Raw genomic sequence first — 14,920 nt, 5'->3', positions numbered from 1 at the left:
AGAAGACCCTCTGGCTGGGCACAATCCAATATGGGACACATTACTTCTATGAGTCTTCAATTTCCTTGTCAATAAAATGAGTTATGAAGATTAAATATCAAGGGCCTAGCTTCCTAAAGGAGGGGCACCCAAGGGGACCTTGAAGGGCAGGTAACATCTGGATCAGTAGAGAGGAGAAAACACGCAAGGCAGAAGTAAAAGCAAGAGCTAAGGCAAGAAGATTCAATAGAACAAGTAAGCACCCTGGGATACGAGGTGAACAGGAGGGTTATTCCTGGGTCTAACCTTAGGCTTAATAAGTCAGACTTTCTAGAGAAAGGCCTAGAAAGCTGTATGTTTAGAACCCTAAGTGATTCTAATGAATGGATAAATGTGGGAAACACTGTGGCCTAGAGGCATGAAGCGTGTGAGTTCCCCACAACCCAAGGAGAGAAGGTGACCGGGAGAATGGCTTTATGTAAACAAGTGCTCAGAGCTCAGAAGTGATGGAGACAATAATGACAATAGGAGCAGCCGCTAATCTGTACTGAGCACTTACTGTGTATTAGGTCCTGTGCAAAATGCTTTATGTTGTTCGTTTTCAGTTAATTTTTACAACTCTATAAGGGAGATCTAATTTTTATTCACATTTACAGAATTAAGTGACTTGTTCAAGGTCACACTCTAGTCAGGAGTGGAGCCAGGATTCAAACTCAGGACTGCTGGATTCCAGAGCCCTTGCTCTTAACTGCAGCCTGGAGTGCCAGGGTCTAGGGCCACAGACCAGCAGGCACACTTTGCTCCTTTACAGCACAGTGTGGGATAAAGAAGACAAGTTTGCACTCAGACAGACTGAGATTTAAATCTTGGCTCTGAGACCCAGGTGAATCAATTAAATTTCTAGGCTCAGTTTTTTCCATTGCAAAATGGAGACAACATGGTGTTTCAAGGAACGAACACAGATGTTAGCTTCGTTCTTCATGATGTCAAGTGCAGTTCGGGAATATTTAGTACTTATACTAAAATAAGTAACTGAAATAACCCCTCAGAAGACGGATGAGCTATAGGCACAAAGAAGTTAACTACAGTAGTACCTTGCAAAAATGACATAAATGGGGAGTAGTTAATAAATATATATGTAAATATACATAAATTTTTTTATATATAATAAGGAGCCCTGGTGGCATGGTGGTTAAGAGCTCAGGTGCTAATCAAAAGGTCAGCAATTCAAATTCACCAGCCGCTCCTTGGAAACTCTATGGGGCAGTTCTACTCTGTCCTGTAGCGTCAGTATGAGTCAAAATTGACTTGACAGCAACAGGTTTGGTTTTATGTATATACAATAAATATACTTGCAGTTAAAAAATTTGCTTATGTAAACCATGAAACATTGTTTTAAAAAAGGCTTGTGTAAACATAAACAAGAGTAACAACTCTGAAAATGACCATGAGAAAACATGTCTAGACAAGGGCTGAAAGCACAAAGTAATTGAAATATGTGATTTGTCAGATCAGTGGGGCTGAGTAAATTTTTCCTTTTGAAAATTCAGAATTCCAATAATAGTGCTAGAGCACCGGAAATAAAGAAAAAAAAAAAAAAGTAATCAGGTACTTGAAGGGCCAAGTAAACGGCAAGTGTCATGCTGTGTTTGGGCTGTTTTCTGGGGGCATGACCCTTGCAGGAAGGACCAGAGGGAGGGCATACCTTCTGTGTTCACCACAATGATTCCTTGTACGCCCTTCTGGCTCTGAAGTCTCTTCAGGGTTTCTTCCACCTCTGCCTGCAGAGAACCAGACCAAGGTTAGCAAGGGCCAGGTAGGCTGGATTAAGTCCCTAATACCCCAGCCAGATGAATCGCACATTTATCTTCGAACAATAAACAACACCCAGTCACCTAACAACTCCTCAAAGCTTCCAAGCGTTGTTTGAAGTGGTCCCTACATCACCACCAGCACCTAAAACATCTGCTTATACCTCCAGCATAGGGTAGGGGTGGTGGTCTAGGCCCAAGCCCACCAGGCACTGTTAAACGCTCCCTCCAACTATTTGGGAGCAGAATATAAATACCATTCCTAGGAGTATATACATATTCACGATTCACATTTGGTACAGTTGGTGGACAGAACTCCGATGATTTGAAAAAAATTCCAAACATTGTCTAACATGAAGGAGACACTTTGTCATTCATGGCCCAAACAGCACAACTGAAAACATTCCAAAGGAAGCAAAATGACCTCATGAGGACAGACTCAATGAATTAATAAGCTGGTATCTGAGATACTGTGACACATGGCATGCAGCCCCAGGAAATGTGCCTTGGGAAGGGGCTGAGAATCCTGATTTTCCAGAAACTAATCAGTGTGGGATACTCTGAAACATGGAATTTGTAAACAGAGGCGACAATCAGATGTTTGGGTTCCTCACCCTGCCACACAAGGCCTTCTACGTTACCTGTTATATTTCCCGCCATTCTCCATCCACATGTCCAGACTTCCCTGCCCCATATCTTTCATACCGTACAAGGCCTCTTCTCTACTGAAATGTAACACATTCTTCTATACTATATAAGACATCGCCTCCTCCATGAAGCCTTTACAGATCTCCAACTCAATGGAATTTCTGTTCACCTCTGACTCCCCGAACCTTGGCTGCACTCTCTGGGACATGTATTAGGTACTGTGTTACAGCCTCCACAGTGGTCTGCAGAGTAGGGGCTCAACAAATAGCTGTTTAACTGAAATAGGCCTAACCCCTTCTATGGATGGAAACTGGCCTTGAAGTTTGCTTGTTCAGGAAGGCCCCCTCTAGATTGGCCCAGAATCCAGCCAGAAGCTCCTCAAAGGCTGAGAGTCAGACTCCATTGGGAACAGAGGCTCTGTTCACCAAAAGTGGTTCCCCACCCCCAGGGGCTACTAATGAGTTGACCCAGGGGGAGGGACTCCTAAACAGTGGGTAGATATGGCACAATGAATTGTTTTTCCTGGAGGGCACAAGGCTGACAATCCAGTCACCACCACCCATTCCCCAGTGATGTAAGAATACTGTCAAATGCTGGTTGTTGTTGTGTGTTGTCAAGTTGATTCCTACTTATAGGAACCTGTCATAGATTGAATTACATGCCCCCAAAAATGTGTGTGTCAACTTGGTTAGGCCATGATTCCTAGTACAGTGTGGCTGTCCTCCATTTTGTGATTGTAATTTTATGTTAAGAAGACTAGGGTGGGATTGTAACACCACCCTTACTTAGGTCACCTTCCTGATCAGACATAGTTTCCCTGGGGTGTGGCCTGCACCATCTTTTATCTCTCAAGAGATAAAAGGACAGGGAAGCAAACAGAGAGTAGGGGACCTCATACCACCAAGAAAACAGCACTGGGAGCAGAGCATGTGCTTTGGCCCTGGGGTCCCTGTGCCTGAGAAGCTCCTCGACCAGGGGAAGACTGAGGACAAAGACCTTCCTCCAGCACTGACAGAGAAAGCCTTCCCTGGAGCTGAGGCCCTGAATTTAGACTTGTAACCTACTAGACTGTGAGAGAATAAATTTCTCTTTGTTAAAGCCATCCATCTGTGGTACCTGTTACAGTAGCACTACATGACTAAGACAGGTCCCTATATGACAGAGGAGAACTGCCCCATAGGATTTCCTAGGTTATAATCTCTAGCAGAGCAGGGAAGGGCAAACAGGTTTCTCCTACAAAATGGCAAATAGTCTGGCACTTTCAAAATCTGCAGCCTGGGCAGGCCAGGCTTGTAGATGTGAGAGTATAATACAGTGGGTGAGACGTGAATGAGATAATTCATTCAACAGACTTTCACTTAGCTCCTACTATGTGTCAAGTGCTATTCTGGGGATGGGGGCTGAGAGGTAAAGAGGGCAGTGGTCAATACTATACATCCCCTCCTTGAAATTCATCCTAAGCAAATAATCCAAAACAATGAAAAGGACAAACACGCTGACATCTGCAACATCAAAAGGAAGAAAGAACTAAAAACTCCCAACACTCAGGGAAAAGGCCAAGTAACTATGGAACATCCACTCACAGGAGTACGATGCATACATGAACAACGATGATTAACTCAAGCTGTAACAGGAAGGGTTCATAACCAGTGAAAACAGGAGAACGTAAAAATAGAGTCTGATGACTGAAACTGTGTGAAAACAAGAGGGCTAGATGAGATTATGAAAAAAAAAACCACATTAAGAGCAGGAAATTAGAGATAAGGTTTTCTTTTTTTCAAAAAAGGTCTGTTTAATATATTGTTTCTATTTAAAAATGTTTATTTCTTTTTGAAAATATCATTTCTATTTACTTTTTTAAAAACTCCTTTCTGTACCTATCCAAGAGAGAAGTCTTGGGTGTGGGGGCCATAGCTCTGATACACTCAACATTATAAGAATAGGTAAAAATAACTGGGATGACAATATAGGACAGATCAAACAATCTGCAATCAACCCAGGAAGAAAAGCGGAAAGAAAGCAAAAACAAAGATGTCAGAAACTAGGTCCACAATATTTGCCAGAGGTTGGAGGATGGGGCTGGAATGAAAAAGATGAAATTGCAAAAGACTGTTCTTCATTCAGTAACTATGTGAGCACCTCCTATGTGCCAGATGCTGTTTTAGACCTGGGAATGCTAACAAAAACCCCTGCCCTTATGAAGCTGACATTCCCAGGGCAGGGGGAGGCAGTCAGACATTAAACCACCAAAAAAAACCAAGTAAAGTCAACGTCAGATATAGTAGGAAAGGGGGATCTAGGATGCAGAGGCTGATGGCAATTTTATTTATTGTGCTTTAAGTGAAAGTTTACAAATCAAGTCAGTCTCTCACAAAAAGTCATACACACCCCACCATGCACTCCCAGCTGCTCTCCCCTTAAGGAGACAGCACCTTCCTCCTCTCTACCTTGTGTTTCCCGTGTCCATTCAGTCAGCTCCTGTCCCCCTCTTCCTTCTCGTCTCACCACCAGACAGGAGTCGTCCACATAGTCTCATGTGGCTACTTGAACCACGAAGTTCACTCCTCACCAGCATCATTGTCTATCTTATACTCCAGGCCAATCCCTGTCTACATGTAGAGTTGGTTTCCAAATGGTTCCGATCTTGGGCCATCAAAGGGTCCAGGGACCAGGACCGTCAGGGTCCTTCCGGTCTCAGACGATTAAGCCTGGTCTTTTTATGAGAATTTAAGATCTGCATCCCACTGTTCTCCTTCTCTGTTGTGTTCCCTGTCAGGGCAGTGATCGGTGGTACCTGGGCACCATCTAGTGCTTCTGGTCTCAGGCTGATGGAGTCCCTGGTTTATGTGGCCCTTTCTGTCTCTTGGGCTCATATTTACCTTGTGTCTTTGGTGTTCTTCAGTCTCCTTTGCTCCAGATGGGTTGAGACCAATTGATGTACCTTAGATGGCTGCTTGCTAGTGTTTAAGACCCCAGACGTCTTTCACCAAAGTGGAATGCCGAACATTTTCTTAATATATTTTGTTAGACCAATTGACCTAGATGTCCCCTGAAACCATGGTCCCCAGACCTCCATTCCTGCTCATCTGGCCTTCGAAGCTTTTGGTTGTATTCAGGAAGCTGATGGCAATTTTAAATAAGGTGGTCAGGAAAGACCTTACTAAGTGATATTTAAGTAGATGTCTGAAGGAAATGAAGGAGCCAGCCACATGGATTTCTGGAGACAGGGCTCCAGATATCAGGAAGAGCAAGTATAAAAAGCCCTGAGGTGGGAATGTGTCTGGCATGTTCAAGGAAAAGCAAGATAGTGTATGTAGCTGAAGTGCAGTGAGCAAGGGGAAGACTGGTGGGTGGTGAAGTTATAGAGGTAGCCAGGATTAGACTATAGTGGGCCTGGTATACCACAATAATGATTTTGGTGTTTACTGGGAATGAGATGGAAAGCCACTGACAGGTTTTGAGGTGAGGAATGACATGATGTTTCAAGAGGATCGCTCCGGCTGCTGTGTGGAAAATGGACTGTAGGGGGGCAACACAGCCTGCAGTGAGCCCTGGGCTCCAGCCCCGGCCTTGGCATGTGCTATTCCCTCCTTCTGGAGGAAGCATTCTTCTCTCCTTCACTCACTGCTTGGTGTGGCTAACTCCCTCCTCTTTGGACTCAGCTCATGAGCTTCCTGTGGGTACCCTTCTCTAACACCTGCTCCTTTTCTGGGCACCCACAGAGCCTCACCTTCACAGCACCTATCACAACGGAGTAGAACTGTCAGTTTCACATCTGTACACGGAAGCATCACAGACATAGTACATGGCCCAGGATAGGCTCAATAAATAAAGAATAAACAGCATTTTGGCAACTTGGCCTTAGAGTACCCAGTGTGAAAAAGAGCTAGGGTTTAAAATCAAAAACCAAACCCACTGCCATCGAGTCGATTCCAACTCACAGCCATCCTACAGGACAGAGTAGAACTGCCCCATAGAGTTTCCAAGGAGCGCCTGGCAGATGTGAACTGCCAACTCCTTGGTTAGCAGCTGTAGCACTTAACCACTACGCCACTAGGGTTTCCAAGCTAGGGTTTAGGTGCTCGGAAATTTCATGAAAACCAGCCAATGAGATCTGGCTGCTTAAAAGTAAACATGCATAAACTAACAAACGGCGGACACACAAGTATATGTTAATCTACTCAGTACCTATGTGGATCAGACACTGGGATGAATGCTTTCAGACACATCTCTTGTTTGAACCTCTCGTTTACCTTCCATGGTTAATATGATCTCCATTTATAGAAGAGGAAACTAAAGTTCAGAAAGGAGGAGAGTTTTGTTCAAGGATACTTAGCAGATCAAGAGAAGAGCTTGGTATACTAGTGACCCAGCTATAGTGGCTATACTATGATGAGGTCCTTGCCCACAGAGAACTCACATTCTGGTGGAAGAGATCATCAAAAAACGAGTGAACGAACAAGATTCACGGAGGGTACAGAGCCAGGGCTAGGGGGATGAAATGCTACTTTGGTAGTGTGGTCAGCAACATCTGCAGAGGTTATCTTTAAGCCAAGAAATAAATAATGAGGAAGAAAAGCACTCCAGGTAACCAAGGGAAAGCAAAGGCAGTGAAGTAGGAACAAATTCGGCATGTTCAAGCAACAGAAAGATGACCAGTATTTCCAAGTTTTTTGAGAATTTGCTAATCTGATAATTTGCAAAAAATAATTAAAACTCAACATTCTTTAAGTTTTAAAAGTCATTAGTAAAGTTGAAATGGGATTAATTGACTGCTGCATCTCTTGAGTCTTTTGATTTTTCTACAAATCTTGTTGATTTGCAAACACTCTTTATGTTAGGTATATTAGACTTTTGTCCATCATATAAATTATACTTCCCCCAGTTACTTCTCATTTAACTTTGATGTTTCTAACAAACAAACAAACAAAAAAAACCCCAGATCAAGCGCATTGCCATCAATTCTGACTCATAGTGACCCTACAGGACAGAGTAGAACTGCCCCATAGGGTTTCCAAGGAGTGGACGGTGGATTCGAACAAGAAGTATAAATTTTTTATGTAGTCAGATTTAATACATTTTTTTTTCCTGCAAGACCAGAGAATAGCTTCTTGAACCTGACCCCAACCTGTAGGATGGGCCAGGCCTGTGTGAGTCAGGGCTATGAGGTCTGAAGGACTCTCCAGGTGGTACAGAGCTCCAACTACCTGTCTGGATCCAGGAGAAACTGCTTAAAAGAAACCTGAAGCTTAGCCCTAAAGGAGCCAAGAAAGGGAAAATAAAATGTTGCCAAAAAGCCACAAGCTGTAACTAGGACATCTCTGGATGCGAAAGGACAGTCCTTCTCAGGCACCCTGCTCAGGCAATCTCAGTCTCAAGGCCTGTCATCCCTGTAGTTCTAGCCAACTAGTCCCAGATATGCAGCTCCACAGGGCCAGCTCACATCTCAACTTCCTCTCCTTTTCCCAGAGTGGACCCAACTGGTAACCTCAGCATCCTGGGTCTTCAGTACTATTCACACTGGTGTCTCAGCATCAGGAAAGGAGGCAAAGCTTCTGAGTTATCTAGTTCCCAACTGCATGCTGTGACAGATGGAAAAACAAGTAGCAATAAAACTCAAGGATTATTTACGGGCTTCCTGCAGGAAGAGTAACGATCTGAAGCAAATGACTTACGAAGTAACTGTGACCAATATGGCTACTAAACATAATACTTGTAAAACTAATGCAAAACAGAAATCATCAAATAGGACAGAAAAGCATTTGCATTAAATGTGATGAAAGAGTAATTCCAAAAGCATCACATAAAATGAACAAGAAAAACAGCAATCTCCAATAGGTAAGTGGGCAAAAAGGGCACTAGTAGAAAATACACCTAAGAGAAATTCCAAACGTATAGAAAATTTTTCAGTTTCCTGTAAATTAAAAAAGAAAAAATTATAGCATTTCTGTGGTATCTTTTTTAAATACTGGCAGTGTTATGGTACAAGGGCAATAAAGGCATACCTCATTTTATTGTGCTTCATAAATATTACGTTTTCCACAAATTGAAGGTTCGTGGCAACCCTGCGTTGAGCAAGTCTATCAGCGCCATTTTTCCAACAGCATGTGCTCATTTCATGCCTCTATGTTACAAATTAGTAATCTCAAAATATTTCAAACTTTTCCATTATTTTATCTGCTGTGGTGATCTGTGGTCAGTGATCTCTGATGTTCCCATTGTAATTGTTTTGGGGTGCCACGAACCACGCCCATATAAGACGGCGTACATAATCAATAAATGTGTGTATTCTGACTGCTCCACTGACCGGCTCTACCCATCTCTCTCTCTCTCCTAGGGCCTACCTATTCTCTGAGACACAATACTGAAGTTAGGCCAATTAATAACCCTACAGTTGTCTCAAAGTGTTCAAGTGAAAGGAAAAGTCAAATGTTTCTCACTTTAAATAAAAAGGCAGAAATGATTAAGCTTAGTGAGGAAGGCATGTTGAAATCTAAGACAGGTCGAAAGCTAGGCCTCTTAATGCCAGTTAGCCAAGTCGCGAATGCAAAGGAAAAATTCTTGAAGGAAATTAAAGTGCTACTCTAGTGAACACACAAATGATAAGACGACGAAAGAGCCTTATTGCTGATATGGAGAAAGTTTTAGTGGTCTGGATAGAAAATCAAACCAGTCACTACATTCCCTTAAGCCAAAGCCTAATCCAGAGCAAGGCCCTAACTTTCTTCAATTCTTTCTAAGCTGAGAGAGGTGAGAAAGCTGCGGAAGGAAAGTCTGACGCTAGCAAAGGTTGGCTCACAAGGTTTAAGGAAATAAGCCGTCTCCGTCACATAAAAGAGCAAGGTGAAGCAGCAAATGCTGATGTAGAAGCCACAGCAAGTTACCCAGAAGCTCTAGCTGAGGTAACTGATGAAGGGGCTCCGCTGAACCGCAGGTTTCAAACACAGAGGCAGCGGCCTTGTATTTGAAGAAGATGCCATCGCTTTCATAGCTAGAGAGGAGAAGTCAACGCCTGGCTTTGAACCTTCAAAGGACAGGCTGACTTTCTCTTTAGGCACTAAAGTAGCTAGTGACTTTAAGTTGAAGCCAGTGCTCATTTACCGTTCTGAAAATCCTACGGCCCATAAGAATTATCCTAAACCTACTCTGCCTGTGCTCTATAAATGTAACAACAAACCCTGGATGACAGAACGTACGTTTACAACATGGTTTACTGAATATTTTAAGTCCACCGTTGACACCTACTGCTCAGAAAAAAAAGATTCCTTTCAAAATATTACTGCTCATTGACAACGGCCCTGGTCACCCAAGAGCTCTGATGGAGATCTACAAGGAGATCAGCGTTGTTTTCATGCCTGCTAACACAACACCCGTTCTACAGCCTAGGGATCAAGGAGTAATTTTGACTTTCAGGTCTTATTATTTAAGAAATACATTTCCTAAGGCTGTAGATGCCACAGACAGTGATTCCTCTGCTGAATCTGGGCAAAGTAAACTGCAAACCTTCTGGAAGGGATTCGCCATTGTAGACGCCATTAAGAACATTCGTGGTTCATGAGAGGAGGTCAAAATATCAACATTAACAGGAGTTTGAAAGAAATTGATTCCAATTCTCACGGATGACTTTTAGTGGTTCAAGACTTCAGTGGAGGAAGTGACTGCAGATGTGGTGGCAACAGCCAGAGAACTAGAATTAGAAGTGGAGCCTGAAGATGTGATTGAATTGCTGCCACCTCACGATAAAACTTTAATCGATGAGGAGCTGCTTCTTACGGATGAGCAAAGAAAGTGGCTTCTTGAGATGGAATCTACTCTGGAGAAGATGCTGGGAACACTGTTGAAATGACAACAAGGGATTTAGAATATTTCATAAATTTAGTTGATAAAGCAGCAGCAGGTTTGAGAGGACTGACTCCAATTTTGAAAGAAGTTCTACTGTGGGTAAAATGCTATCAAACAGCATCGCGTGCTATAGAGAAATCGTTCATGAAAGGAAGAGCCAATTGATGCTGCAACCTTCATTGTTGTCTTATTTTAAGAAACTGCCACAGCCATGCCAACCTTCAGCAACTACCACCCCGATCAGTCAGCATCCATCAACACCAAGCCAAGGCCCTCCATCAGCAAAAAGATTACAACTCACTGACGGCTCAGATGACGGTTAGCATTTTTTAGCAATAGAGTATTTTTTAATTAAGATATGTAGGTTTTTTTTTTTACATAATGCTACTGCACATTTAACAGACTACAGGATAGTGTAAATATAACTTTTATATGCCCTGGGAAACCAAAATATTTGTGACTCACTTTATTGCAATATTTGCTTTATTGCAGTGGTCTGTGACCAAACCTACAATATCTCTGAGGTATGCTTGTACAACTTTTTGGGACAACGTATTGCAGGAGCCATAAAAATGTAGATCCTTTTGTCTCAGAAATTCTTTTCCTGAGAATTTATCCTAAGGAAATAATCCAGTAACTTGGGGGGAAAAAAAAATACACAGCCATTCACCACAGCATTATCGCTACTAATGAAAAACTGGAAACAACCCAAATGTATAAGCAAATCATAATATAACTCTGTCACGGACTATTATGTAGTCACTAAAAATCATTCTTCATGAAAACAATAGAGCAACAAAGTTAAATGTTTTTGAGACATTAGAAACTTACTGTGTACACCCTGAAAAATATGTACGTGAACAAAGGAGAACATACAAAGAAGAAAATAGCTGTTGTTTAGTGAAGTAAAACTGGATGAGAATTAGAGATGCATTTCATATCATCATTCTAAAGGACAATTTGGCGATTTCTATCAAAACGTAAAATATGCATGCCAGAAGTATCACTTTAAGGAATTTTTCCTACATAAACACTAGCATGAGTACAAAAAAGACAAGAACAGTCGTTAAGCACTGTCTGGAGTAAAATACTGTAAATGACCTAAATGTACACACTGCAATAAGCAGGGCTGAGCAGAACTCCCCATAACGTTTCCAAGGTTGTAATCTTTTGCAAAAGCAGACTGCCACATCCTTCTCCTGTGCAGTGGCTGCTGGGTTCAAACTGCTAACCTTTTGCTTAACAGTCAAGCATTTTAATCACTGTTCCACCAAGGCTCATGTACTGCAATACAGTCCTTAAAAAGAATGAAGTAAATCTGTATATAATGACATGGAAAAGTGTCTGATATTTTTAAATGAACACAGCAAGTTGCAGAACAAAACCTATACATATAGCCTGAAGTAAACTTAATGTGTACTAATATGTAATAAACAGTTCCTACATACATGTGATTATGCATCAAAAAAGTCTGAAAGAAAACGAAGTAAAATTATCTATATTTACAGCTGATATGATCCTATATACAGAAAATCCCAAAGAGTCCATAAGAAAACTTCTAAAGCTAATAGAAGAATTCAGCAAAGTTGCAAAGTACAAGGTCAACAAACAAAAATCAGTTGGGTTCCTATACATTAGCAATGAGAAATCTGAAAGGGAAATTAGGGAAACAATTTCATTTACAAATAGCATCTAAGAGAATAAAAAAAAAAAAAATTTTTTTTTTTTTTAATACCTAGGGATAAATCTAACTAGGGACGTGAAGGATTTATACAATGAAAACTATAAAGCATGCTGAAATAGATTAAAGAAGACTTAAATAAACGTGAAGATGTTTCATGTTCATGGATTGGAAGGCTTAATATTGTTAAGATGTCAGTATTACCCAAAGCAATCTACAGATTCAATGCAATCTCTATCAAAATTACAACAGCCTTCTTCACAGAAGTAGAAAAACCAATCCTCAATTTTATATGGAATGGCAAGCTAAAGCACTGTTGAAGGAGAGGAACCACACTTCCTGATTTTAAAACATACTACATACCTATGGTAATCAAAACAGCCTGGTACTGGTATAACAACAGATACATAAATCAATGGAAAAAAATTGAGAGTCCAGAAATAAACCTGACCATCTACGGTCAACTGATTTTTGATGAGGGCGCTAGGTCCATTCAATGGGGAAAGAAGAGTCTCTTCAATAAATGGTCCTGGGAAAACTGGATTTACACATGCAGAAAAATGAAACAGGATCCATGCCTCATACCATACACAAAAACAAATTCAAAATGGATTAAGGATCTAAATATGCAAATAAAAAACAAAATTCTTAGAAGAACATGCAGAGGCAATGCTGTCAGGCATAGCTTTCAACAATGGTTTATCTAATATAAGAACAAATGCACAAACAACAAAAGACAAAATCAATAAATGAGACTTCGTAAAAATTTTGTTCATCAAAGATTTTACCAAAAAAGTGAAAAGATAAGCTACCATCTGGGAGAATATTTTCAGAAACCATTCATCTGACAAGAATAACCAAAATATACATAAAACTTTGAAAACTGAACAACAAAAAGACAAATAACCCAGACATAAGATGGGCAAAGGACTTGAATAGGCATTTCACCAAAGAGGACATTCAAATGGCCACCAAACACATGAAAAGATGCTGTGTCATGATGCTCAGAGAAATGCAAATCAAAACCACAATGAGATACCGTTTCATTCCCACTAGAATGGCTAAAACACACACACACACAGAAAATAACAAACGTTGGTCAGAAAGTGGGAAAATTGGAACCCTTATCCACTGCTGGTGGGATTGCAAAATGGTACAGACGTTGTGGAAAACAGTGTGGCAGTTCCTCAAAAAACGAAAAATAGAATGACCATCTTGTTGCCTTCAAGTCGATTCCAACTCATAGCAACCCTATAGAGCCAAGTAGAACTACTCCACAGGGTTTCCAAGAAGCAGCTGGTGGTCCTGAACTGCCTACCTTTTGGTTAACAGCCCAGCTCATAACCACTGCACCACTGGAGCTCCAGAACTACCATATGACCCAGCAATTCTACTCCTGGGCATATACCCAAAAGACCTGAAAACAGAGACTCAAAAAGAGACTTGTATACCAACGTTCCTTGCAGCAGTACTCACAACAGCCAGAAGGTGGAAACAACCTAAATGTCCGTCAACAGATGAGTAGATTAAATGTGATCCAATCATACAATGGAATACTACTCAGCCAGTAGGAGAAATGATCTCTTGATACATGCTATAGTATGGCTGGAGCTTGAAGATATTATGCTGAACAAAATAAGCCAATCCCAAAAGGACAAATATTGTATGACTTCACTTATACAGAAAAGGGAAACGAGACCGAGGTTTATTAGTGGTTCCAGGGGTGGGAGGGAGTGGGAAAAGGGGGGCTAATGGTGATGGAAAAATTGCATTAAGGGTTGAGTTGCACAGTAGACTGCTTTAACTGCTGTCAGTTAGTTGTACACCTGTAAAAAGTTGAATTGGCTATTAAGAAAACATTCTGCATCCCACCTTGAAGAGTGGCGTTTGGGGTCTTAAATGCTAGCAAGCAGCCATCTAAGATACATCAATTGGTCTCAAGCCACCTGGAGCAAAGGAGAATGAAGAACACGAAGCACACAAGGTAATTACAAGCCCAAGAGACAGAAAGGGCCACATGAACCAGCAACTACATCATCCTGAGACCAGAAGAACTAGATGGTGCCCGGCCACAACCGATGACTGCCCTGATGGGGAACACAACAGAGAACCCCTGAGGGAGCAGGAGAGCAGTGGGATGCAGACCCCAAATTCTCATTAAGAACAGACTTAATGGTCTGAGACTAGAAGGACCCCAGAGGTCACGGCCCCCAGACCTTCTGTTGGCCCAGGACAGGAACTGTTCCCAAAGCCAACTCTTCAGACATGGATTGGACTGGACAATGGGTTGGCGAGGGATGCTGGTGAGGAGTGAGCTTCTTGGATCAGGTGGACACTTGAGACTATGCTGGAATCTCCTGCCTGAAGGAGAGATGAGAGGGTGGAGGGGGTTAGAAGCTGGCGAAATGGACATGAACAGAGAGTGGAGGGAAAAAGCGAGCTGTCTCATTAGGGGGAGAGTAATTGGGAGTGTGTAGCAAAGTGTATATGGGTTTTTGTGTGAGAGACTGACTTAATTTGTAAACTTTCACTTAAAGCACAATAAAAATTATTTAAAAAAAAAAAGTTGAATTGGCAAAAATTGTGTGACATTTACAACAATTACCAAAAAAACAGTAATCTGCTGAGGCTGCTTATGTATAGCTAAACACTTTATGAGATCTGGTTACTTCGTTTGGCAGTTTATGGTCATGTTTTCATGGGACATCCCAGTTAACTGGCCTAATCACGTGTTCAGTGCTTCTGTTCAACCTTCTAGTTGTTGTGTAGTGCCTGGGGTCTTTAAAAGCTTACTAGCGTCCATCCAATGCACAATAATTGGTCTCTACCTGCAGCAACCGAGGAAGAGAGTCAGTAATAGGTGGAGAAGAGGATATGCAATGTGTGGCTAATTGCCTCCACGAACAACTTGCCTCCTTTGCCATGAGACCAGAAGAACTCGATAGTATCCGGCTACCAT

The 14,920-nt window shown here is 41.7% G+C and overlaps 2 protein-coding genes across 3 annotated transcripts in view; both read right to left on the bottom strand.

Annotated features, from left to right (window-relative positions):
• The window catches only part of ITCH (itchy E3 ubiquitin protein ligase), a 151,890-nt gene that overhangs the window by 13,481 nt on the left and 123,489 nt on the right, over positions 1-14,920 (bottom strand). For both annotated transcript variants that reach the window (XM_003411667.4, XM_023550161.2), the window contains one exon: positions 1,685-1,760. The gene's annotated coding sequence lies outside the window, so the exon portion shown is untranslated. The remainder of the gene's footprint in view (positions 1-1,684; positions 1,761-14,920) is intronic.
• The window catches only part of DYNLRB1 (dynein light chain roadblock-type 1), a 30,315-nt gene that overhangs the window by 13,481 nt on the left and 1,914 nt on the right, over positions 1-14,920 (bottom strand). The window contains exon 2 of the mRNA XM_003411668.4: positions 1,685-1,760. Coding sequence (XP_003411716.1) covers positions 1,685-1,760 — 76 coding nt within the window. The remainder of the gene's footprint in view (positions 1-1,684; positions 1,761-14,920) is intronic.

Source organism: Loxodonta africana, chromosome 24, assembly GCF_030014295.1.
Source record: "Loxodonta africana isolate mLoxAfr1 chromosome 24, mLoxAfr1.hap2, whole genome shotgun sequence".
NCBI lineage: Eukaryota > Metazoa > Chordata > Mammalia > Proboscidea > Elephantidae > Loxodonta > Loxodonta africana.
This window is presented reverse-complemented; position numbering and strand designations above follow the sequence as displayed.